Source organism: Porites lutea, chromosome 2 (assembly GCF_958299795.1).
Source record: "Porites lutea chromosome 2, jaPorLute2.1, whole genome shotgun sequence".
NCBI lineage: Eukaryota > Metazoa > Cnidaria > Anthozoa > Scleractinia > Poritidae > Porites > Porites lutea.
Window position 1 is genome coordinate 14,272,627 of NC_133202.1, and position 26,959 is coordinate 14,299,585.

At 39.2% G+C, this 26,959-nt stretch overlaps 1 protein-coding gene across 1 annotated transcript; it reads right to left on the reverse strand.

Annotated features, from left to right (window-relative positions):
• Positions 1–45: 45 nt before the first annotated feature.
• On the reverse strand, positions 46–25,464 carry LOC140927783 (TBC1 domain family member 31-like). The gene is made up of 25 exons (XM_073377463.1): positions 25,090–25,464; positions 24,832–24,987; positions 22,720–22,835; positions 21,054–21,232; positions 20,450–20,634; positions 19,777–19,906; positions 18,655–18,744; positions 18,033–18,143; positions 16,370–16,570; positions 15,358–15,437; positions 14,120–14,266; positions 12,214–12,347; positions 10,849–10,982; positions 9,941–10,120; positions 9,084–9,263; positions 8,876–8,928; positions 6,963–7,115; positions 6,351–6,486; positions 5,347–5,439; positions 4,401–4,541; positions 3,231–3,347; positions 2,066–2,143; positions 1,645–1,783; positions 698–829; positions 46–316 (listed from the first exon to the last, which is right to left on the reverse strand). Exons 1-25 carry the CDS (start codon positions 25,164–25,166, stop codon positions 177–179), a joined length of 3,282 nt encoding a protein of 1,093 aa, XP_073233564.1. The 5' UTR covers positions 25,167–25,464; the 3' UTR covers positions 46–176.
• Between the last annotated feature and the right edge of the window lie 1,495 nt (positions 25,465–26,959).

Consider the following 26,959-nt stretch of genomic DNA (forward strand, 5'->3'; position numbering starts at 1 on the left):
TTGTATTAAAAATGTGCTTGTCCTAAGGACAAGTTATATCAAAGGTTTACATGTCCGAACTAAATTTTTACCTGTCCCGGACAATCGGACATAGGTTTCTGAAGAGTTGCTCATGTACAATGCCAATATATTTACAAAGAATTTTAATGTAAAAAGAAAGCTTTCTCAGCTAGTAATCATTGTTGGGTATGTCCTACAAAGTCCGGTGCTCGTTGCTGTCTTCTGGCTGCTAGTCGCTTTCTAAGATCTCGGACCTCAGCCATAAGTTCAAGTTCACGCTTTTCAAACGTTTCTCGCTGGCGTTCAATCGACGGTTCTGAAAGACCAAAGCGAGGATAAAACGTTTCTTTGCGAAAAGATCCACACTCGTGCTTACCAATTAAAAGCACAAGAGAAAAACTTAAAGAATTTTAGTCTTAAAAGGATGGCTTTGCAAAAATACTTTACTACATGTACTACACCTCTTTGTTTCCAAAGTTATGTACGATAGATTTGCATCAACGATTTTACTCGCTTTGTCTGAAGTCTCTAAACGTTACAGTAAATACAGGTTGAACGATGCGCCAATTCGCAATTCGCGATTCCGTATTTCTTCCGTTTTTTACCTTAAGGTTTTTTTTAATCCAATATAAAAAGATTTGGCGACGTTAGGAGTACTAAAAATGTCCATTGCACGTTACTTATAACTAGCACTCACCTTGAGGACTGATCGGAGTTCCACTCGTCTCGTCCCCGTCCGTAGTTGAGCTACTCTCCGTGTTACTGGGTTGGATAGCACTTAAAGGTCTCCTAGGCTCCACGGGAACTTGACGAATGTCCCTCAGGCGAGCTAGGTTAAAGACACTGGATCATTATACGTTTCTAGGAAACTGCGCACCTACCCCTCCCCTAAGACAACATTAACACTTACTTTTCACTTCGGGCAAAATGTTGACTTAGGGGAGGGGAATCCAAGACATTCAGGGCTATGAGGAATAACTGCCCTCCGTTAGTAGCTAGCCACTTCTTCGCCTGTTGTTTCACGTTATGGGTGTGAAATACAGTAGCAAACTATTTTCAAAACGTCGGCGAGTGTCTTATCTGTGGGCCTGCAAGTGCCCCCCTCCACCCAAATTTTGCATAAACTATTGGTTTCATATCCTCTTGGCAGGACTGCATATTCCCAAAAACATTTGAAAACTAATGCAAAATTTGGGCTGCAAAAAGAGTGTGAGTGTACGGCGGGGGATTCCAAAATAGTCCATCCAAGTTTGCCCATAAGGCCGCCCCTTACGATACAACTTTGTGCTATGTAAGTGCGACGTGTCTGATAAAGCCTAAGATTTGGATTGCGTATAAAAGGAAACTATGACACTTAAAAGCCAGTGTTACAATTCATTAATGCGATAGACTGGCACCCTGATTGCCAGCATAACGCATGCAGGTTACTCTAGGAACAACTGCCTTCTGGGGTACCTTTAACTAACTGCACGCTTAGCTAACCTGAGATCAGGCCCAATTTTAGCGGTTCTCTTACATTCTCTCTAACGGCCAGCGCTAAAATTGGGCTCTCTTTTCGTTTCGCCATGCCCGCCGGAATATAATTTTCAAAGCGAAACGAAAATAGAGCCTGATCTCAGGTTACGCTTAGCTAGCTGTACTTACAGAAGGACTCTGAATCATCACTTGTTGTGGTGTAATCCCGCTGTAAAGCGTTCAGTAGATTCATGCGCCTTCTGTCCTCTTCCGCAGTTAGAGCTTTCTGCTGTCTCAGCTCAGACTGTTTGGCGGCGACTGTGTCATTCTACAAGGGATTTCACGATAGCCTGCATGAGTATCAAACGTTTCTGGGTAGAAAGGAGAAGGAAGAAGCGACAAAGGGAAACAGCTTCTCTTCCCCACGTTCCCGCCACTTAAATCTCCCTTCCCTAACCCCCAGGGGATATCTGGTACTCAGGCTAGGCAATCGACGAAACACGTGACCTAAATTAAGATAGATTTATCCTGTGAATTAGCTCCACTAAGCAGCAAGTCAATGAAAAATAATTCAATCGAACGTAGGAACGAGCACTGTTTGACTACCCACCTCTTTATTCCGCAGCTCATGAACAAGTGATTGAATTTCATTCTCTCTTTCCTTGTTCTCCAAAACTTGCTGAGCAACCTGAGGTAACATAAACAAACAAAAAATTAATAAATAATTTAAAGCATGTAGGTTAAAAAAAAATCTCACTCGCTCTCAACAGAGAGACCGTGGGTTTACCTCCGTGTAAAAACCTGTGAAGGTTTTCTTTGTTTTTTAACTAATATTTTCCTTGGCTCTATTGTGTTGACTTCTCAGCAGCTTCTTGGTATTCATTATTTTACGTCACTCGTGAGTTTCACAGGTTTTTACACCAAGGATGAGATGAAACCGCGGTTTTCTTTAACATAACCTTCAACCAGTTCTTCGAACGCAGGTAAGGCCTACACAGCCAGGAATTTATGTTAGCCAACTGTTTATGTTCTTGGAAGCAATACTCGAAAAGGGCAGCTACAGACAAATTCTTACCCAAAATAAACTTGCTAGGAAATTTTTGTGCATTTAAAATAAACTCTTACCATTGATTAATTTAACCTTGCTTAAAGCAAGCTAGAGCAATAAACGCCCTACTAAACCCCCTAGAGTCGCCATTTAATGATTTATATTCTTGGTTTGCCGCCACGTGACAAGGCGGTTCCCAGAGGAGAGAAATACTTTTGTTCTTCACCAACAACATGGCTGCCGTGACGTCACGTGCAAACCAGCAATACTGATCAGTGTGGTAGATAACGGGTCTGGAGACCAAGTCAAACAGCGCGAACTCATTCTAACAGTGTGTTCCTGGCGTTCAGACTGTGGGGACGGCGCAAAAAGATGTGAGCAGTGCTATCGTAACGCCTGGAACAGGATAAATGCCAAGATGGAAACAACGGCATGATTTTGACTGCAAACTGTACTCAGATAAACGCAAGTTATTGTACGCAATTTGGTGAAAATCGCGAAACAAAAAATCCGCAAAAGTGAAAACCCGTGAGTTATGTATACGAAAAATTGGTTCCTTAAAGACAGAAATCACCAATACGCAAAATTAAACCTCAGCAAAAATTTAAGGTGCACTTTTTTTTGTTAATTTTTTATTAGTATTTTTTCACTGATTTGAGTGAAATTTCTTGTCGTTTGTTGTTGTTGTTCTTGGAGGCGGTGGAAATCTTCGTTATTTAACACTCACCCTAACTTCACTAAGCTCTCGATTAAGATCGTCCATTCTGGTTCTGAATCCAACTTCTGCCTTCATGTTGACATCAGCGTGTGTCTGTTGAGCTTTGGCTAACTCCTGCTGGGAAATCTGATTGAAAACAAATCATATTGGCCTTTCTTAACTCTGGCACAGACATTCTTGCCGTAGGTTATTTGCTAACTCGATTCTAACCTCTCAGTTACTCTAGAGAACCATTTCTTTCAAATTTCAGACTATTCAAATGTATAAGAATGTAGATTTTATAAAGAGACAAAGGGAAATTCACTAGAGGACATAACGTGGTCCAAAAAACTCATAAGAGGTTGAAACGGGTAACTCGCGTTCAATGCTCGTGAATATTCATTTTTCTAAGTACGATATTTGAAAACCCTCACTGCGGCCTCAAAAAAACAATCTGTTTAACAACAACATTGCACGTGCATCGCGCTTTTTTGTACATTTCTTTGCCGCCACCGCAAGACTACGACGTGAAAGTGCCTATTTTCACGTTTTGTGGAGGGCCAAAAAACAAGACAACGACTTTCTTTTTCTTTTTCTGAACTTCGATGCAATCATATGAGAGTTACACGTTTCTGCGCGGTCTGAAAGGGAAAAGAGAAGCCCTGAGGTCAAAAATACTGCAGGTCAACCCACTGGGCCATTATTAGAGCCTTTTAAAGTTATACAAAATACGTTTTATTTTTAACTGGAAATTTTTTTTACATATTTTTTAAATTTCATTTATTTTTTCCATTTATTTTATTTTACAATCCATTTACATTATATTACAGATTTGAAGATATTATTCTTATATTATTCTTCACTGGAAATTCACCTGTCCCTGTTTGAAATCGACCCATTAAACTAAATAATAAAAAAAGCTTAAGTGCGTAAGATTGTACAAACAGCAGGCAGTCTCTCAAGAAGAATAATGGCTTTATTCCGGAAAAAAGAGCAAATAGAATCAACTCTAAATGAATCTAGTACAACATAAAACGTTTTCAAACCGTCGGCCCTTTCTGGCATACAATATTCTGTTATGCGTGCCATCCTAGCAGCTCCAAAATCCTAGCAAAAGAAGTTGTCGAAATTCTTCTCTGGTTCCCTCTACCTTAATGGGACTTAACATTGTAGCATGAGTTAGGTACTGTATATATTTACCCTTTGTGAATCAATGTCGACCTCCTGGACAGCGTCCATGGTTCTTTTAAATAGCTGACCTTCCAACTCTTGTTGTTTTCTATGAATCGTTTGCTCTGCTCGCTGCTTAAACGAGGACTGTAGTTCATCACGTATCAGGTCCTACGTGAAACACAACAAAGAGGCACTGCCTTGGTTTAACAGCATAATTATGGTAGAAGTTGAGAGCCTCCGTAGCTGGCAAACTCGGCTTCCCCTGGGGTAGGAGCCCAGGCCAACCAGGGGAATGTTGGGGAAAACAGCGGGGTGGTTCGGTTTCTCTGCCCATGGGGACATTGTTTAAACTTCAAAACAAATTTAAAGGGGAATTCAAAATTTTGTGGTCTTTGTTAACAGTCGAGAGAGCCCGATACGCAGACTTAAATGAAACGTTTCTTCAATCAAATGAATCCCAGTTATATAAGGAAGATATCAGGGGGGCGGGGTTTCATTGAGAAGCACTTGAACCAGGAGAATTTCCCTTATCCTTAGGGAAAATTGTCAACTTTGCTCTGCCCATTTTATAATCCCCTGTTTGGCCCGACGTCCTAACCCTGGGGAAAGCAGAGGACACATTCATGATCCCGAAGGAGGGAATTAGGTTTCTCCTTTACTCCTCGCCATCTTCGCCGCGAATGAAGTTTCCTTCACCGCCCTGCAACAGCAGCTACTTAGGCTAAGAAGTCGGCAAAAAACCGATTTGAACCCCTCAAGCACTAATATGAAGGTGCATCTTATTCACACATTACTTATGGCGAATTTGTAGAACAATCAAGAAATTTTATCGCAAGTGATCTCATTTATCCCCATTACCTGTCCATTTGATTGAGCAGTTACATTTTCTATGAGAACTTAATTGGAAGCACATCACATCAGATCACATAACATTTAAACAAATATCAGTTCAGTGATATATTATCTCACTAACCTGCTGAAGCATCTCTTTCTGTGCCTGAAGCTCCAGTCCTTTAATCTCTGCATCTTCAATAGCATGCCTCGTTTCTTGCTCTCTTAGCAAAGCCTATTAATAACACGAAGTAGAAGAGGATGGTGACGTTATATTACCACGTGACTAAGTTTCCCCTTTACTTGTCGTTTACTGTTTATTATTTCAACAGATAAATTAGTAGTTTCACGCAGTTTTTTATCCATAAGAATTGTTTTGAGCTGTTTTCATGAGGTCATTTTCTATTTTGAGACATTCTCAACTTGAATCTCAAGTTTGCCGTATACGTAATGCTGAAACTCTCTTGTCAAAACAAAAAACTGAGCCCGCTGAACCAAGCGCCAGGCTATTAGGCCTGGGCACGAAACTGCATCCTAGCCACATGTAGCGCATGCTCAACAAAGATCTTATTCGATTTTAGTAAAGTCTTTCTCAAGTACCCCAAAATCAAGCAAGCCAAAGAAAGGCTCTATTGGTAGGGTGTCACATTACATGCAACTTCCTTAAAACGGCCACCTTCCTGCATATGCCCGTCCCAAACTTGCAGGTCGTTGTAGTGAAGTTCCCGACTTTATACAAATTAAGTGAAGGAAGTCTTCTGCTACTTATTTTGACGTATTTTAAGGCAAAAGAGCGGACATGGATCTTGTTTGATTGCTGTCGTTTGAAAATCAGCATTGCTTATGTTCGTAGACGTTCCGCGACTCGACTCAAAAACGTTATGTAAGAGACAGAGGGAAAAGAGTCAAACTTAGGACGGCAAAAGCGGTTATAAAACTGGGCTGCGGTTCATGTCAATTTAAAAAGTGATTAACGGAGAAACGATAAAATCCAACTTGCTATTGGTAAGAAGTGGGGAAATGTATTGTTTCCTTTACATATCAATATGCGCATGTGATGTGCACCTTTTTGCAAAGAAAACTCTTAAATGCTGTGAACCATTATTGAACACTGGTCACTGTTGTAATGTATACAGACTGACTGACCTTGCGTTCTATCTCATCATCAAGTCGCTGTAGCTCCGTCTCTTTCAGTGTCTGTTGATGATGCATGAAACGCCTGCGAACAGCGTCCAGCAGTTGTAGTTCGCGCAGGTGAATTTCTCGCTTCATTGCTTGCAGTCTAAATACAAAGAAAGTGAGGCTAGAAAAAGCGATTTAAAATTCAAAAGTCACAATTAAACACTGAATATCAAGGACTGCGTCAAATGTTTAAAGGTTTTGCCAAATAGGACCGTTAAAGAAGTGGAAGGCATTGTCTTTTAGGGTAGCCTTTACCTACCTATAAGCCACGCTAAAGTATCGCTTCGAATTACAACTTAGACCGAGCCTAATGAACTCTATCCAATTTCTTAAATCCAATTTTTTCCCACTTCTAACAAAAAGTATTTCAATTTATAAATAAATTTCTAACACGCTAGTATTAATTTGAAGATGGCAGTGTGGAGATTGCTTTTAAAACAAACCAAGGGGAGAACAATCTGTTTCGCCAAGTCAGCAACCTCAAGCTAGAAGACAGAACATTAACAATAAACCCACCGACAAACGCAAAGAGCATGAATGACAACATTGAAACAAAAATCTTTGACTGAAACAAACCTGCTTCTCTGATCGCTGAGCTTCTGTTCCTCCTGACTTATCATTCTTCTCCTCTGGTTTTCAGCGTCTACCATGAGTTCCTGCTGTCGGTAGAAAGCTTCCTCTTCCTGCTGGCGCTGGGAGGCCACCTCCTTCATTTCCTGTGCCAGTTGTCTGCCATACACAAATCAAAGCTTACAACAATGATGCAAAAAAAGATGAAGAAAAGGAATCTGAAAAGAAAACCAGTGAACTCTCGAAATAATAGAGCGATTTTCGCATGACCTTGAAAAATGGTTTTGGTAAGTGTTCGTTGTTCGTTTTATCAGCCAATGGAAGAAAAGATCAAAACATGGCCTCTTCGTTTTCCCGCCAAAGAAAACCCTAACATGGAGAAGGCATTGTTCGATTGGCCAATCGTGTTGCAGTATGAACAAAGCGAAGTATCGGTTGATTTCTAGAAAGTTCTCGGGCATGAAGTTTTTTCACCCAACCAAAAGCCACGCGCGTTTGTATCCGTTCGATAAACCAATCAAATCGCTCTATTTCCGTTCGCTTGTTGTTTCTGTTTTGTTTGCGCGTTTTCATTTCAAGGTCACACGGAAATCGCACTATGGTGGTCGAAACAATTAGAGGCGTTTGCTTTTAATATGTGTTACTTCGGCGCCTCCACTCTCTTTGCGATAGCACTGACCGAGGATAACGACAAACCGACTTAGAGAGTTACGGACCGACATTTCTTGGCCCGTTTTTTCTTGGCACTTTAAGCCATAAATCCGAAGGGGAAAACGAGGTTCCATGATTTACAGAATGGACCAACAAAAGGAAGGTATGAAAATGAAGAAATGATCGGCGCAGTGAACGCAATTTATGCAATTGCGTAAAGAAGCCTGAAAAAAAAAATCAGAACTTCAACGGGGTTTGAACCCGTGATTCGCGATTACCGCAATTGCAATAAATGCGTTCACTGCGACGATCATTTCTTCATTTTCATTTCATTTCCGCAGTTCATATATGATTTATTTCATATATCATTAAAAGGAAGGTAGTAAGATAACTAGTTTATCTCTGGATGGTTTGAACCAGAGCAGAGAAAAGGGGAAGATAACCCCAGATGTCTAATAATTTTTGTGATCACACGGCTAGTACTAACCCGAAACGCCTGAAAACATTGAATAGGCCATTTCCGAGTTCAACTTTCAAAACAAAGGTAAGTGGAAGACCTTTCTTGTGAAAATGAATTTATTTGCATGAAAATAAGAAATCACTTTAAAATCAATAACTTCGCTCTTAGCCTCGCTTTGAAACAGAGGCTTGGGGGTATCTCGGAAATGGGCTATTTTATGGCACCTTTTGTTCATAAAAACTTAATTAATGTTAATCTGCTACTCACAGTGAGATGTTACCAAGATAGCCCTTATGCCCGTTCTCGTTAGACAAGAAAATTTCAACACCAAACCTCGTTTCTAAAGAAAATGTTTTGCATTTTTAAACTTTGTACATAGGTATTATTTTCAGCTCTACTGCCTTGGGAACTCGTTTCCCTAACACTTTGCAAATTTACATACGTCTTACTAGACGTACAAACGTTCACAAAAATTATTAGACATCTGGGGTCAATTTGATAAAAACTTTATAAGTGCAGCCATTATATGAAAGAAGATCATCGCAGTTATAGACGCAACTTTTGCAGTTGCGAAAGAAAGCCTTAAAAAATTAGGCTTGTACGGGATTCGAACCCTTGACCTCTGCGAAGCCGGGGCAGTGCTCTACCAATTGAGCTAACAAGCCAACTGGGAGCAGGTCGAAAAAAGAGTCTGAAAACAATAGTTACACTTGTAAAAGTTTAATTAAACAGACCCCAGATTTTTTAATAAACCCAACACTGTGTATCTGCGTGATTGACGTTTGTCTTCACATAAGACATTACATACCTCTGCCTCAAATATTCGAGCTCCTCCTGGCGAATGCGTTCCCTTTCTTGGACCTGCCGACAAAAGTAACAATGAAGACCAAAATGACATTTGCCGACGAAACATTTAGAGACCAAAAAAATGCCCTTGTAGTTAAGTTAAATGTTCACTTCCAACAACTTTCAGTTGAACTTAAAGTGCAGTAATTCAATGACGGTCAACAGCTTACCTGATAATCCACAATAAACTTGGGGTATTTATTGAAGATTGGGTATTGCCCTTTGGTGAGTGGAGTGAAAGGCTCAAGCATTCTCTTTGGGTTCACTTCTGCTGGAGTGCTCTCTTGTAAACGATAAGCTTCACGTATCACTGTGCCAACCTCTACCGCATTCCGGTTATGAAAGAAATACTAGAGGGAAAAAATTGTGTTGAAAACAAAGACAGTGTGTTTAGATACACAAGGCGGTGTTCACTGACGCGGCTGTGGCCATGTAACGCACTGCCGTACTTTGTGATTGGCTACTAAATCTTGCATACCTGTCTTAACCAATTAAACACTTATGTTTGTTGCTTTTGCCCATGCTTTTTCCCGCGCTCTGCACTTTCATTCAGCGCTTATCCTGAGAGCAAGCTCTCCATTTGATGGAATATGGTCAAGTAAGAAGTCAAATGAGAGCGGCACGCAAAAGCGCCCCTCGCGGCTTGCTTCGCTCACCGAAACAACAACAACAACAGTGCTGTACAGAAAGCGTTGCCTTTCTTTCAAACCAATTCATTGCGATTATTCCTGTTCTCCTACGTTTCCAAGAGTTGCGTTAAAAGTTTTGGTTCAAAAAGAACTGTGTTGCATGTACGGAGTTGTTGTGTTGCTCAATAAGCCTTTCTATATTGTTATCGTTGCCGTTGTCTGCTTCGTCATCGCAGTTGCTAAGCTCTCTGATAGCATATTAAACTTAAGACGTATCTCTTTCCAATTTGGCCAGTTTGCTAACTTTAAGGCACTCTTTCCAGCGGTGCCGAAAAATTTGCTGCGGCTTTCGGCATTTATCGGTGCCATAATCATATTAAAGTTTAAATCATTCTAACCTCGAAATCTTCTCCCCTCGAGCACTGAAGCAGGACCTTACGTGAAACGATGACATAAGCTACTACTACAAATAGAAGGAATGACGGATGGTTGGAAAAGATGTTATCCCAAGCTCTAAGCCATTCATCCTTGGTAAGCACCTCTGATAACAGAGTCTGTAACAGCGGCCAGGCGTATATCTGAAAACAAAACAACGATTGCATCTGATACTGGACATAAACACGTTTAACAATTAGTTTTTTCGTTACTGTTAATATCAAAAGCAAAGTAATTACGGTGATATAGTAAAACGACAAAAACAATCAAGTGTCAAGGCAGATTCATGCAAGCAACCACGACGAAAACGGCAACAGGGGCGTCAAAAAAGCGGGACTATATGTAGCGGCCGGCGCCAAAAGGCGGGAGAACGCAAGTGAGTATCAGTTGAAGTCAAGACGAGTTTTGGTTTACTTTTGAATGGCCAAGATGATGGTACTAGAGATTTTTCATCCAATCACAGCGAGCAGCATTATAAAACAACCAATCAGTGGGGTGGCTACGAAATTTCCCGCGCGAAAACGGTGCACAGGGAAGTATCGAGAAAAGCAAACTCGAGCGTGAAATATACAGCAATAAAAATGCCGCCTGGATAACCTGGAATTACTTGTCCCACGGTGTGTGTAACCAACTGCAGGGCAGTCATTAAGAGGCGGGGGCCGGAGATTTCCCCCGGCTACTATGAACGTGACCCCCGACTACTTTCATAGGAAAATAGAAGAAAAATAGAACCAAAAGAAATCCTTAGCTGTTTGATTCTCTGCCTACTTTTTGTATTAACCTGGCAACCTGAAATCTTAGTGACAACCCTGCCAAGGCTTTTTATACTTTCAACATGTCAATTGAGAATTCCCTTAAGTAATGGACTCACTTGTGATGTGACGTTACAGCTGACAAAATGTTGCATTATTCTCTTGTCATGATGTACCAACAGATTCTCAACCATACCGAGTATGTTTACAGGAGGGTTGGGAAAGAACTCAAACCAATGCTGGCACCAGTTTGCTGCAGAAAATTGATAATTTCACAAAAAAAAAATAATGTCAGTTAATAAGGTGGAAGCTCGTCAGCGGACACCCTCGGAACGCGAAAAAGGTGTTTGAAACTGGAACTGGCCGCTTACGAGAATGGTTCTCGTATGCGGCTACTGGAGGCGAAAGGGTTAAATGGCCGCTTAAGGGAGCTTGCCCAGCTACACATAAAAATTAGAAATGTAAAAAGAGTGTTTGGCTATTAGCGTTTGGCTACCACTAACTAGTGTTTTGAAGTATAATAATGTGTTTGTGAAAAAGACAAAGACTGAAACTTATATAAATACATTGTGACGAACAGTGATTTAAGGTTGATCTATAGTAAAATACAAGATTCAGAGGCGAATGAAATTTTAGTTCGGACGTCCGCTTAAAGGAGCTTAAAAACAATGCCAAAATCTTACTCGTAAACCCTGAAAGTGTCCGGAGAAGCTTACGAAAATGTCCGCTCGCGGGTGTGTAAAAATAGAGGGTGTATAGGGGCTAAAACGGGGTATTGTGAAGGCGGTCGTAAGTAGAGCTGTCTGCTTACGAGAGTGTAGTCAAGAGAGCGTCTACTGTAGTATCAAAATGAACATAATTAACACAAAAAGTAATGTCAAAAGTATCAAGTTTTCCATGACCAAGATGATCATGGAAAACTTTGGGGATCTATTTAATAAAAACAGTTCTTTCGCAGGTGACTTTCAATATTTTAATTAACGACGACGACAGGCAATCTCGGGATAAAAACAAGCTGAATTACTTTGTAGAGTGTCAATAATATTAGCCAGTTGATACATATATGTAGGTATCTTAAATAGACCCTTTGACAACCTCTTTGATCGTTTTCGTTCCATTTGGAATGATGCATATTTTCAGTCCTGGACTCATTTAGCTTTCAGTTTTAGCTATTAAGTTGGTAAGCAGCAACATCAGCCAGGATAGATCTTTCCATGGATCTTTTTTTTTGGAAATTCTGACCAAACTTGACAGAGTTACATGTCCTTACAAAAAAAAACAAGTAAAATTTTGGGGAAAATCCATTGCCAATTTCGCTATTCACCTACTACTCTTTGTAGACTAAATTTGTCCCTTTCCTAGAAAGTTAGCCTGCCACGATTCCATACGAAAGAAGATAACGTGGGCAACAAAACTGGCTATAAAAAAGAATCTCAGGAGTGCGGGGCTAAAGTATTACTGTAAGAAGGTATAACATAACATACTGAGGATCGTTGCTATCATCTCAAAACAGATCAACTGATTGTTCTGGAACAGCTTAACAAATGGAAAGGACAAAAGAGCGAGGTAATCAACTTCACCAAATATGGAAGACCAGTGGGCCAATGCTGATAATGTTCTACAAAAACAAATTTAAAAAAATAGTTTTTACTCATTTACGATTTTCTTTACCCCTGTAATATTAAAATACAGTCGACTCCCGATAACTCGAACCTCGCGCTAACTCGAACCAAAATCGATTCCCTTTGGATTTTCGTCATACATTCACTGTAATTTTACCTTCGGTACGTCGAACCCTCGATAACTCGAACTCCCGCTAACTCAAACCAATTTTCGTTTCCCCTCAGGTCATTTTCTATATAATTTTACCCTCGATAACTCGAATCATGTTTTGAGTCCTTAAAAAGTCGGGAAAAAAGCCGTCTACTGGCGTCCGAAACATTGAATTTTGGACTTCCTATTGACGTGTTGTAGGAGTATAGTTTACTAGTGGAGGTTGATATTGATTGTCACAGGCTAACGTGAAGCAGCTTTACTTCTCAAAACAGTAAAACGCATGCTCTATTTAGGCTATGGTTTGTTACGTTACGTTCTGATTTATAATCTAGAAGTATCTTTTAATTTTCACTTGACATTTCTACAATTAAAGGTGATTAAAATGTTCACTGCGCAGTAAAAACTGTTTTTTTTACCTTACTCTCGGCTATTTCTTCGAGCTCCCGATAACTCGAACTTTTTTCGATTTCCCCTGAAGGTTCGAGTTATCGGGAGTCGACTGTACATGAAAAAAAACCTCGATATAACGAGAGCTCGTTACAGCGAACAAATTTTGCCAGTCCCTTGGCCTTTGGTTATATCGACGTTCCACTGTAGTTAGTAGACTGCGCATAAATGAAAGTTTACTTGTTTAGAAAACAGAGCAAATCCTTGAAAGCAGGGATGGGAGGGTGGGTGGGGCTTGTTTGATTGCGTAAGGGGATAACATGAACTTGTACGCGTTTGACGGGAGCCTTTTATTTGGGGGCAACCTGAAAAGAGAATTTCCTTACGTTTTAGAAAACCAGTGACTTTTCTGCGACATTAAAAATCAATGGTTGTAATAGTTGTACCAGATTATACTGTCATGAACTGCCTACGACTGGCTACAGTGGAATCCCGCCTTACGGCCACCTCCGTAATACGGTCACCTCGTTATTAGGGCCACTTTTTTTGGCCGCCCTGCAAAACGGTCAAACATTTCCTTGTAAAAAAACCCTCATTAATACGGTGACCCGTTAATACGGCCAAATTTCTTGGGCCCATTGATGACTGTATTGACGTGGTTCCTTTGTCCTTACGGTCACCTCGTTATTACGGCCACTTGTTTTGGCCGCCCTGCAAAGCGGTCATGCATTTTCTTGTTAAAAAAACCTCGTTCACACGGCCAAATTTTTTTGGCTCATTGGTGACCGTATTAACGAGGTTCCACTGTAAATTCATGATCAAAATGTATAGGGACTACGAATAAGGGGACTCCATCTTAATTTTTTTCTTAAGGATAGTAAAGCGAGCAACATACTTGAACGCACGCCTGCTTGTAAAACGCAACTCACGACGAAGGTGACATATGGACGGAAGTGTTGCTTTCAAAGTTAGCGGGATCAGAGTGAAGGAGTACTGCTTTTGGCGGCGCAAGCTTAAAAAAACAAAACAGTACCTGTGGAATGAAGCAGAGGTGGTGACAAATCCTGGAGCAACGCAGGCCAAGAAAGTGTTTCACCATCCTCACGGGAGCTGATTTTGACGCCTGCTCGCGTATTTTGCTCGTTCTACAATCTCTCACGAAAATTAGGGACTGTCGTAGACTATAGTGTATATGGCATGTGGAGATCGTTACTGGTTAGTACGAACCTTTGAAGCACTCTAAGAAGTTTCCTGCTCTTTATTGGGTATTCTTCATGCAGTCTTGCAAAAGCAGTGTGTGTTCCTTTGTCTACCAAGCTACTGTAAGCCGCATGGTTCCCGGGAAGTTTAAGAAGTGACCGCCAAATGAACATCCTGCAAAAACAATGTATGCCAGCAAGCTGCATTTCTTTGTATTTTTTCTTTCTTTCTTTCTTTTTGTTTTTGTTTTTTGTTGTTGTTGTTTATTAATATGTGTGGTTATTCCCCCAGAGTAGTGGCGTAATTTAGTTCACATAGTGGAAAGGTTGGAAGGTTGAAGGTCCTCAAGTCTTTTTTTTCTTTTTGAAAGAAGTGGCAACCTTTAGTCACTTTCTTCACCATTAATTTTTTTTTCCGACAAGTCGTAGGCAAAAGAGTAATTGCACCAATCCCTGAATGTCCTGCTCGCTTTTAAGACTGTACCGTTTAACATTATTAAGCATTCTTGAAAGTTCTCCTTCGCACTCCTCGTTACTGAATTCTCTCATTAGTCCCTTAAAGGAGAAATTGTGCTCAACTACCAGCTTTCCACCTTTCAAATTTTTTCCCTTTTCTTTTCGTTATTGTGTATTGTAATTAGTGCAATTAGCACACTACTGTTGTTAACTAGTGTATTGTATAGGATCATGCAATGTATTCTACCGTTTGTTTAGTGGTAAACAAAGTTTAATTAACAAATAAAAAGGTATTGAAGCAAAACGAGCGACGTACACTATACCCGGTACATTGCTGTAACTCGCATATGGATCTGTTCGCACTTCAACAGAAAATAGAGATAGGCAATAAATTTTAAAAGTTTGTACGTACCAATTTTTCTTTCTTAAAACTTTGTTTGCACCTGAGAGATGCGAAATTTTTAACCGGAAACGTCACCACTAGTAACTTGATAGAATTTAATAGTTCTCTTTCGAAAAAAGATGACCCAACGAGATAGCGGTCAAGCCGAATAGCTGTGAAGGAAAAAAATTCTCGCCTGACAAGTGAAAATAACGGTTTAAACTACAAGTGGGTTCCTGATGGAGGGGCCTGTTTCTGCTAATTCCCCGAAAAAATTGCCAAAAAATGCGATAACATTACTGTCCTGAGTCCGCTGCTAAAGCATCAGTACCAACACTGAAAGGTTGCATTGTAGCAATATTTCTGATGTACATGATATTATCACGTAGGCAAAAACTCAATTCAAATCATCTTTAAACTGTCTGTACCTGTATTTAGCAGGATATTCTCCATAACCTTGAAGAATTGACTTGAGTCTTGTTTGATTGAGGCCTTCTGGCAGTTCAGTCTGTGTAAGACAGTTCAGAATGTAAAAAATTCAGTTGAGTAACCGTATGCACATGTTTACATGTATACCATAACACAATGTTTCAAAGTACAAGAGGTAACTTTGTTTGAACTTGGGACAATACCACTCTTTAATGTGTGTAAGTACTTCAAGTTCTATAGGTGTATAACACTGAGACAATCAACTTGCTGTTTGTAACTTAACAGGGTTTGAAATTTTTCGGATTGTTTTCAATTCAAGGATAAACATCTTGTGGTTCAATTTTACTTGTGGTTTACATTACATTTTCCTATGTTTGAGGCGAGGATATGATAATATTTGATAAAGATTAAATTATTTATTTAAACAAAGAATAAATAATAAATAAAAAGAATAAATAATTTTCTGTTTATGAAGGAGAAGGCCAAGAAATGTTGCTTCAGAACTGTCCTTAAATAAAAACTTTATCAGAAGGTTGCCTGGTTCTGTTTAGTTGTTTTTCTTTTAACTTTATGGCACCATACGTCATTACAGGATTATTAAATACAAATTGCCCTTTGCCTAATTATTTGATACTGATCGCTAAACTATACTCATGGGGTTGAGGAAGAAATCAGACTCTTCCATGTTAGTATAACTGCCTTTATTAGTTTTCACCCAAGGTTAAAATTAAGTATGAAACAGAGAAAAGTCTACATGTATTTGAGTTAAAACAAATAAAATCGACACATTCATTAACAAGTGGGCTTTGCCTTTGGACTCTGCACCCTAATAACGTGTGTACTCCGAACGTTTTCCATCTTGTATGTTTACTTCTGTGTTAAAGTTTATAGTGCAATGTAATGTATTTCTAATGTATTGTAATGCAATGTTATGCAATGCCATGTAACTTTAGTATTGTAACGCTTAATAAAAGTTTGAAATTAAAAAAATAAAACTATATGGCACCACACCTCAATCCCTGAATCTGGACCGGTCCAAGATGCAGACACATCAATACGCTGAGCAGTTGTTTTGGTTGGAGACTTGACCTTACTCCTTTTTGCTGTTCCTCCAACCTTTGTCATGGTACTTCCAAGTGATCGACCTGACTTGCCACTTTGCCGAGATGATGGTCTCTCTTCCCAGACAGTTTTTACCAGAGGTGGGGGTGGCTGCAATAAAGCAGAAGCAACATAACTGTGACCTTCAGTATACTAGATGTTAATACAGCAATACAGCATGCATGCAAAGAAGGGCGAGTCCTATAGTCCGAGGCTAGTGGATTTTGCTACTGGAGTAACGAATTCCGTTCTTAACTTGCTCCATGGGCAAGTGAAGTTCGTTCAAATCACCAAAAAACTAAAAAAAATGTAGCTCATCAAAACAACTGCTAGTTAAAATGACTTTTGGGCTAGTAAATGCTTTCTTTGCACCCTGTACATAGTAATAATGTAGTAATGTAATATTATATCGGATGGTCAGTTGCTAATGTTAAAGCATTTAACAAAGAAACGTCGAATCATGTTACAGTGTACTTATAATTTTTCTTGTGAAATATAATTACAACTAAAAAAATAGAAATAAACGAGACTTATTAACTTTATATACCTCTACGTGACGTATTCACGGATTTTAAGACGTCACAACGTAGACGACAACGAGAATGTCAAAAAATGCAGCGTTCAAAGAGTCATGTCCAACAGAGTACTGAACTAGCCCTTAAACAGAGCTCTTGAAGAAGTTTTTGCTTGCCCAGAGGCTATTACATCCTCGCCTAGTAGGTCAGTGAATTATTATTTTTTTTAAGATGACTTGCCTGGACTTTTGTGCATGGAACACTGTGAGCAGAAATGTTATCTGGTAGACATGTACATTCAGCTGTCCCGGATAACTAGTATGATTCGTGTGTTCTCCTTACCACAAAATTATCATTGTCCTACTATGAATGATAATTATGGTACTGTTGTAAAGATAAATCAAGAACTCAATCTAATATCTGCACTTATTTTATTCCACTCTCTATTCCACTGATTGTCAAACTTGTCAAGCATGCACGATGGTGGTTAAGGTTTTTTTACTGTTTGCGATGTATCAAGATGGTTCCTAGTGCCAAAAATGGCGACTCAAGAACTAAACTTTCTTATACAACTATCAGGTTAAAAAAGCACACATAGTGCAGGTCTGCAATAGGCATCCAGGAGCAACATACAATGTTAGGGAGTTTTAGCATCGACAACGGCGACGACAGCGAACACGTCACTTGTCAAACGAATTAGCGGTTTTTGAAACTTTGTCGCATTTATTCTAATTTCCTGAAAATGTCTAATGTAGGCAAATTTGGCTGGAGTTGAATTCTTGGGGACCGCTCTCCAGTTTAGAAATTGAAAGGGGGTTTCGTCGTCGCTTGTTTACGTCCTCCATAAAACGTGAATTTAGGCATTTTCGCGTCGTAATCGTGCAGAAACGGCAAAGAAATGTACAAAAAAGCGTGATGCACGTGCAAACTTGTTGTTTTGCTTAATAAACCTATTACTGTTTGACGTTCTCGTTGCCCTTACTGTCGCCGTCGCCGTTGCCAAAACTCCCTAATTTTTATTGAGGTCGGGAATACACATACGGCACTGTACAAATTACCTTGGTAAAGTGTTGAGATAACGCGGGAACACTGTAGACATTAATGTTTCCATTGTCCATTACGGCAGCAACATACCGTCCGTTGGGACTGATGCTGAAGTTACTAATCATCTGCATGAAATTGTATAGAAAAGGATATTTTAAAACAACAGCGATGTACATTTGGGCTGTTTACACTAATTTTAACATTATTTTCATTAATTACTTTGTATTCACCATTTTCACATGGATGTAGACTATAATGCACCTTGTTTACCCAAAAAATAATTTTCAAAACCATTGTTTCCAATTTCTCCTGGGTATTACTGTCATCCCGATAGAAAATGAAAAAAAAAAAACATTCTGGGAAGGGAGGGAGGGTGAGGGGTAATCAACGTACATTTGGGTTTACATGTATGTGTAAAATAGTTTAGCTTGCTGGAGAAAAGTGCTATTAAATAGGAAACACGACACAGTTAGCGATGGGTAAAATGAATAAAAGACAGAAGTTCACGCTCATAAAAATAGTAAAGGACTACAAATGTAAAGGAAAAGCAAGCCAAGTCAAGAAAAAAAGAAAAAATAATATGAAAAAAAATAAAAAAGGAGAGCAAATTAAAACTTTCTCATTAGGATACAGTACCTCATCAGCACCACCTATTTCAAACAGTTGCTTGCAAGCATGAATGTCAATAAAACGCAGGAAGCCATCTTGAGACAACACACCTAGGGTCTGATGAAAGAGTTCAATTACAACAGAGAGAGACTGAGGCATTACACTCCAGTGTTGATAGCACAAGGCAGTGATGACAACTTGAAACCACTTTTTTTTTTCACCAGTTAGAATATTATGTTTGCTAGACTTTCCAGGTACAAGAATTGAAGTTTTTATCACTTGAGTTAGATACATGTTCATTAGCAATCATGATCACCTCTGCCTTTTGCCGTTTGATACATGTATTTGCCCAGTTACATGTAAAACAGTCAGGATCCTTAACCTTTCTAATATTAACAAAAATTACAGGCGTTGTAGACTACTTACAAGTATTTGGAGTGAAGAAAAACATCACCACCAACAACAAGAACTTTATTTTCATTAACCCAGTTTAAGCCTTCTTAGAGAACGACAGTCTCATTAACATGCAGGAGAAGGGAAACATGTGGTGAGAATTAGAACCCAAGTCCAGCAAAGAAATAATAATAATAATAAGCACCTTATTTGAGTGTCAATGTATTTAGCACGAAAGTGCTAATTGGGGACACTATATTTTATGTCTCCTAACGGAGACGGGACCGCCATTTTATGTGGTCATCCGAGTCACGCAAAGGTCCAGCCGCCTGCAGGGCAAAGGGAGTACCTTCATTTCTCAGTTATTTTAAGACCCTGAGTATTGGTCCGGCCCCAGGAATCGAACCTACGACCTCCTGCTCTACGGTCAAGCGTTCTACCGACTGAGCTAATCCTGCCGCGGTTTATGCCACCGGACTTCAATGTTGTCTGTCTAAAGTACAGGTCACACTCCACAGGTCAAGAGTACAGGTCACTGCTCCATTGATAACTTACCAAACCACACAGATCCCCTGGATCTAATAGAGCATTTTTGTTAAAGAGATTACGGCTAGGAGACACTTTTAATGCCCTTGATTTATCTGTATCATGCTAACCTGTGCCCTGACCAGGTGGAAAAGTGACTTGTGATTTAGACCCGCTGTTTTCAATGTGTAGGACCGTGTATCAATATTTGTGGCACATGCAATCTATTACCTGACTTGTGCCTCCATCAAAGGTGTTGTTTATGAACTCTAGTTGCCTTACAAGTCGCACTTTTGCAGGAAGCTGAATGACATGAAGAAGACTCTTGTTCTCTAGACTCCACACATGGAGAAATCTAGATCTGGATAGTTACATGTACAAAGAAAAATTTATCATTACAGTTTTCTGTCAAGTGATTTGGAAATGGCACTCAAAAATGATTATAATTACATGCAAATTAAAAGAACATCAGTGATATACAAATGTACAAAATTTTTACATTCAAAATCTAACATGCGTAAAACATGCGAGTCATGAATTCATACATCAATCCTATACGTATACATGAAAATCTGAAGAGATTTTTTTTCCAAAAAACATGTACAGTTATGGTCAGGTACAACTCAACCAAAACATGATAACAGGAGATAGCTGGCTAATTATCATTATATTATTCTGTACTTTGATTCAAAGATGAAAACAAATTTAGCAATAGGTGAAAACTTGTAAACTAATTTGAACATGTTACATGTATCTTCAGTTCTGAAACTACGGATGATCAAAAGTTCTTGGAAGGTGTAGATCTACTGTACAAATTTTAAATACATGTAGCTACACAGTGCATACAGGGGTATAAGCTATTAAAATGCAATAATTAACAAAAATTATCTCATAGAGGATTCACCTTCCCCCAGCAACTAGCAACCTTCCGTCCCTAGGGGTTGCTAAAGCCCTGTAATGATGCTGCTTGCTCTCCTGTGGTGGAACTGGCAACTGAAATTTACACTTGAGTGTTTCTGAATCCCACACAAACAAACTGTCATCTTTGAAACAGGTGACAATAGTGTTACTCAGTGGTAAGAAAAGGACCTGAGAAAAAAAGGAATTATAGAGAATGTTACAGTGTAGTTTTCCCTCACCATCAAGAAGCCTGGTATTGTTGTCGAGCAACAGTAAAAGTAGTGAGTGTCTGCCTGTGAACCTATCCTACAAACTTTAAAACCAGCTACATGTATTACATGTATGTAGCATTGCTCCTTTTCTGCATCTCTTCTCCAGACAACAGCTCCTTGCTTTTCCAACTGCATTCAATGGTCCATGTAAAGTCTACCAAATAATTATTTATTGTATGTCGAGAAACCTAATACAGTGTACAAGTATCTGTTTCCTATCTTAAACAGGTGTGAATAGTACATAATAATTAAAAATAATAAATAATAAAAAAACTGGCAACAGGTTAAAAAACAAAACAAAACAAATTAATGGTACATGTACAATTAAATCCTGACCTGTTGAATTCCAACAGTCTGAGCTCCATTTAATGTCCTCTTGCGAGAAAATGTGTCAAGGTCCCAAAGTTGAGCTATAGAGTTAGATGACGTAAGTGCATAACGACCTGAAGCATGGACTGATATACTGTGGATTGACGAGTCATCGCCTCGCATCCAGCTTACTAATTCATGAGACTCTAAAATGGGATAAATAGTAAAAAAATAATAATAATAATAACAATTAATAATTAATAATAATAAATAATAAATAATTAATTAATTCAAGTAAAACAGACACCCTGTTAATACAGACACTTAATTTCTATGGCTGCCTCAGTGTCTGTATTAAATTAATGGTTTGACTGTATATGAAGTGTGGGGAAGTCAGATAATTAATTTTTCAGGAGTACATTATGTACACTTTAGCAGTAGCAAATCTACATTCAACTTCAAGCCAGTCCTGATCTCGCCCACAGAGAAGGGGTACAGCTGTATGTAATCTCAATGTCGGAACAACCACAGGCCTCTCAGGTCTATTCTCCCTAGGATTGTGCAGGTGTCACAACTAGTTCAATACACTCATTGCCTTAACAGTTCTTATTACAGTGTATATTAAAAATTAGTCCTCTGAGACTTACTGGCAATGAATACTCTGTGCAAAAATCATGTGCATGCAAAACAAAATCGTTCTTGAAGGCAGTCACGTTGTGTAGCAACTTCTAATTGGCACTGCCATATGCACTTTTTGTCACTGTTTGTTACATGCTTCAAGTCCCTTATAGCAGGTAAGGTTTGCTTGGTGACCACAGGGAAAGTAATAATTTATACTAATGCCAGTTGTTTCGAAATTATGCACATTTGTGACATATTAATTGAATGTTTACATAGTAAAATTTGCATTTTCCCACATTGTGATTTCCAATGTTTAATTCTACCAACAATAAAAAAATATTCATATATCGGTATGGTCTCCGAAAAACTGTATCAACAAACACCTTAATAAAAAAACCAATTCGAGAATTATCACAAGTCAAAAACAGAGCACATTTTCTGTTTTATGATATTTCAAAGACCATTCCTTACAAATGCAAACACCATACATTTGTATGTCTTTAAAATAACAGAACATAACCTTTTTAAACAGCCCTAGGAACAATCAGTATCAAATTCCTCCTTGTCATAACAATGCTTTAGAAAACTTAGTAAAAAAAATGGGTGATAGCAGGTATCAAACCCAGCCCCTTCAGCTCCGAAGGTTACGCGTTACTGTACATACAAGAACAATAGAAATGACCTTACATTTTATTCATTTTTATGCAAACAATAGCATAGAGTGCTACTGGCTACAAGCCAGTAAGCTCAACAAAAAGTTTGGAAAGAATTTTTTCGGGAGGGTGGGGTGGGGGACAGGGTGACAACCTTAAACTAACAAAGTATGGACATGTCACAAACAGGTACACTGTAAATTGAAACTGACAACATGGCCGATAGTCCACAATCACTTTTAGATATGCATGTAAGATTACCACAACTGACAGCCAATTGTTGGTTTACAGTCAGCTGAAACTGGCCCACTGTCCTTGCATGACAGCTCTTTGTTGGTCAACAGCTCACTGACAAGTGTGTGAGAAAGCTGATCTTCACTTTTTCCTGGCATGAGTGTTGTAAGCTGTCCAATACCTACCTATGTCATAGCACCTTAATGAGTTATCAGCAAGGGCCACCAGTACTTCATTTTTTCTCCGGAGACAAAAGGAAATGGCAGTACATGGTGTCCCTGTTTTGTGAATCAATGAAAACCTGAAGGAGGAAAGTGAATAAAGTAAGTATGTACAGTGTACAGATTTACTTCATTTCTTTGGTTCATTTTTTTTAATAAAACAGCAAAACCAGTATTAACCCTGTAAGTCCCAAGAGTGACCAACATTGATTTTCTCCTTACAATATCACTTGAATACACAATCAAGAGAAAAGGTTATGAGAATTAATACAATGATCAACCAAGGAAAATCCTTTGATCAGTTAGGAGAATTTGTAAGTGGATATCAGGGCTTCAAGGGTTAAGTAGACACCCACAGGAAGTTTGATAGAGTCCACTTGATACATATTTATGTAGAGGTGTCTGAGTATATACCCAGAAAGGGTACATGTACTCTGTATTTCAAGTAACCGGGATGATAGAAGGATTTTTGGGGTTTGAAATTTTCGGTTACCGGATTTTTTACGGTAGGAAATTTGGCAAGTATTTTTTTAGGTGCCTTAATTTAAGTAGGGTATTCAAAACAATCTGAAGATTTGTTCATGTGTTGTTCATGTGGTAGTGCCCACATATCTTGGTTGTGTAGTTCTGCAAATAAAGTACAACTAACCTTGTTAAGGCGCGGAAATTTGGTGTTGGATTTTTTATTTTCTTTTTTTCAGTTACTCAATACATCAAAGGAGCAATTTTTTTATAATAACAGTTTTATCATTTTATTTTGGAGCCATTGCAGAATACCCAGCCCACAAAATCCCTTACTTGAAAAACTACTCCTGCAGTCGCACAGGACTTCATTGTTCTGTTATGCGGAATATTTAAAGCTAAGTGAGTAAGACGAGTGCACTCCTACAGTTGCTGAAAAGACAATAGTTATTAAGTGGGTATCCCGCGATCAGGATGGAGGAATCCCTAAGTCTTTGACTACTTTGGCCTTATTATCTACGATCCATCACTGGACTATGGCGACTGATGGTACCGGTTCTGTGGTACATGTAAGTGTTGTGGTGTTCAACTACAGAAGAGTCTTTGATCTAATAATATTGATCACCATATAATCCTCAAACTAGACATTCCTCGTGGAGTCTTGTGTTGGGTTATAGACTTTCTATCCAGCTGGAAACAGCGTGTGAAGCTGGGGTCAGTCTGCCTTTCTGAGAGGGCCAAGTACCTGCTGGTGTTTCCGAAGGGACCTGAAACTTGGACCATGGCTCTTCCTCCTGATGATCAACAATCTCAACATCCCAGACATGTCAATGTGGAAATACGTCGACGATACCACCATTGTCGAAATTACGCATTGTGGTGAGGTGAGCCACGCCCAAAGTGCTGACAAACGCTCATATTGAAGAGGTCATTAAGAAAGCAAACAAACACGTGTTTTATCTTATCTTACTCCGTAGAGACGATATTCCACCTACGTGTGTTAGGTCCATTCTTGAATACTGTTTGCCAGTTTTTCATCATGCATTACCTAAATACCTCCGGGAGGACATTGAGAGGGTTCACAAGAGGGAACTTATGAGAGTGCTACTATGAGAACAACCTCAGTCGCTTCAACCTCTCCAGCCTGGGCAGTAGGAGGGAAGCAGCTTGCTCTAAGCTATTCAACAACATGTGCATTCCATCTCACAAGCTCCCCCATCTAGTCCTCCAGAGACAGACCAACCCAGATATAAACTCAGGCAATCAAGTACGTTTAATGTTTTTAGGTGTATATGTTGAGCTTCGGAGGTGTTCATAGGTCGTCGAAATATCTTCGGAAGTCTTCGGAAGTCGTCGGAAATCCCCGAAAGTCGCTGGGACGTTTTCGGAAATCCCAGTCATGACAAGACGAAAATCTTACGCGTTTCACTCAGAAAATTTTGGTAGATATACTGAAGTAGAATCTTTATCATCAAGAAATAATTGTAAGCAGACCCTTAACGTCATTTCCACCTGATAACAATTGTATTTAAACACATTGGGCAGGCTTACAAGCTTAGCGATCGTTCATTCCGCTGTTCATCAGAACTTGATTTTTAATTTCGATTCACTTACCTATTTTTCCCTAAGTCGAAGACGAAAATGTTTCCTTGATGATCACCAGCGGCGAACGCTTCACCAGTTGTATTGAACGCTGTTCGAAGGAATCTGATATTCCTTCCTTGTAATGAAAAGGCACTGGTAGTGGAATGGCTTACGGAGACAATTAAACTAGAAATGAACAAATGACACGAAAAGGTTTAAAAGCTTAGTTAACTTATTTTTGAGCAGCCGTGCTGGAGTGATTCAAACACCAGATAAATACCATCTTACCCTTCCTCTGGAGATGGAGAAGGTTTTCTTTGCCAAATTTTTCCTTCCTCCTTCTTATAGACATCCAAAGTTTGCATTATAACGTGCTTTGTTGTCAGAAATCTACTTTATCACCGAAGATTTGTTTCTCCCGCCATTTTGAATGAATTTGCCACGCTGCTTAGTAACCAAGCTAGGAACGCAAACTAGCTTCCAGTTCCCCCTGGTTGAAGGTAGGCCGAGGGTTAAGGCCAACGGAAGAATCACTTTTCTTCCGACTCCGCTTAGGACTCCGTCGCTTACGATCCGGTGAAAACCAGCTGATTGTCAGAGTTTGAAGCAGAAGCGGAAGGATAAACCAATCACAATGCAAGTTCTCAAGCTTTGTGATTGGTTTAGTTCATTAGTTCTTCTTCTTCTGATTGCGACTCCGACAACCTAGTTTTCACTTGATCGTAAGGGACGGAGTCGTAAACAGAATCGGAACGCTGTTTTCACTAGATCGTTAAAAGTTCTACGCTTCTGATTATGACTCCTATCCGACTCTGTCGCTAGTGAAAACAAGCCTTTATTATTAACCATTCCACCTTTGTTCAATTTTTTGTTGCTGTCGCCGAGGTAGTTACTTGAGGCCTTTATATAATGGCAGGAATGACGGACGTACGAAGCACTTAAAAAAAGCCCACGCACTTCAAACGTACCTTTGTTGCCCAATGTGGTTTAATCGGGATTTATCGAGATTAGCTTTAACCTGCTGTAAGGATTATCTGAGTGTTTTCTCCATGATCCTATAAAACAATGGCTATGTTGGCAATATGCTCACGTTCTTTAAAAAGACGTCTGAGTAAACATGAGCAAAGAAAGCTTCTTGGAATGCGTCCACACAAAGAGTACTTTAAACTTACAATGCTAACAAACTATAATTTTAAAGTCCTGTTGCTTTTATTGTTTATGGTTTGTATCAATCGAGTGTATTGAGGAAGTTAATTGCTATGAAACTGGGCCAATTTTTTTATAGTGATATCATCGGTAAACCATCCTCCCTAAATATATATCCGGGCCCTTTGCTGTTCAATTCTGTTATTCTGTTATTTAGCGAAATTGATACATATCGTTTATTTTTCTCCCTCTCCGCTTTTTGTTGTTTGGTTTTGTTTTATTTATTTATTTATTTCCATTTTCTTTTTTTTTTTGTAACAAGTTAAGATCATGAATAAACGATTACTCAACAATGTAAGCTTAGACTGCACATACTGATCACGGTTGGGAAATTTGGCTATTTGGGGGGTCTTAGAAAGACACTGTGTTATATCGTCACTATCCTCCTTATATGAACGTAATACGCTTTTTTGTCTTTTTTTAGTTTTTCTTTAAAGAAAAGCACCACGAATAAACAATTACTCAATATGTTAGTTAAGACTGCACATAATTCTACGGCACACAGAAGTATCGGAGACTGAAAGTAAAAAACGATGGCACTAATAAGCACGAATTTGGCATTGGTACACAACTTGGAGTTGATCAAGACTAACTCGTGATTTAATGACGACCTGCAATCTCGCGGCGGGGCTTAAGAGGATTTTGTTTCGACAATTAGTTCTTTTTGATATCCACGGCCTGACAAACTTGTGACCCTTCAATCCCTGATGCAACTGTAAAATTAAAAATCGTAGTTGGACAGAACTTAAATCTTTGTAGGACGATCGATTAGAGTGAGATCTATTTATATTAGTAGCCGTGGATCGGATGACCACTCAGGGGCGGATCCAGGATTTTTTTTTAGGAGGGGGTGCACTCATCTCTTGCTCTACTTCAACACCGATAAACCACATCTTTTTTTTTTTGCAGAATACCAGTTGTATTAGAAAACCGCAGGTCATCTCAGGGGGGG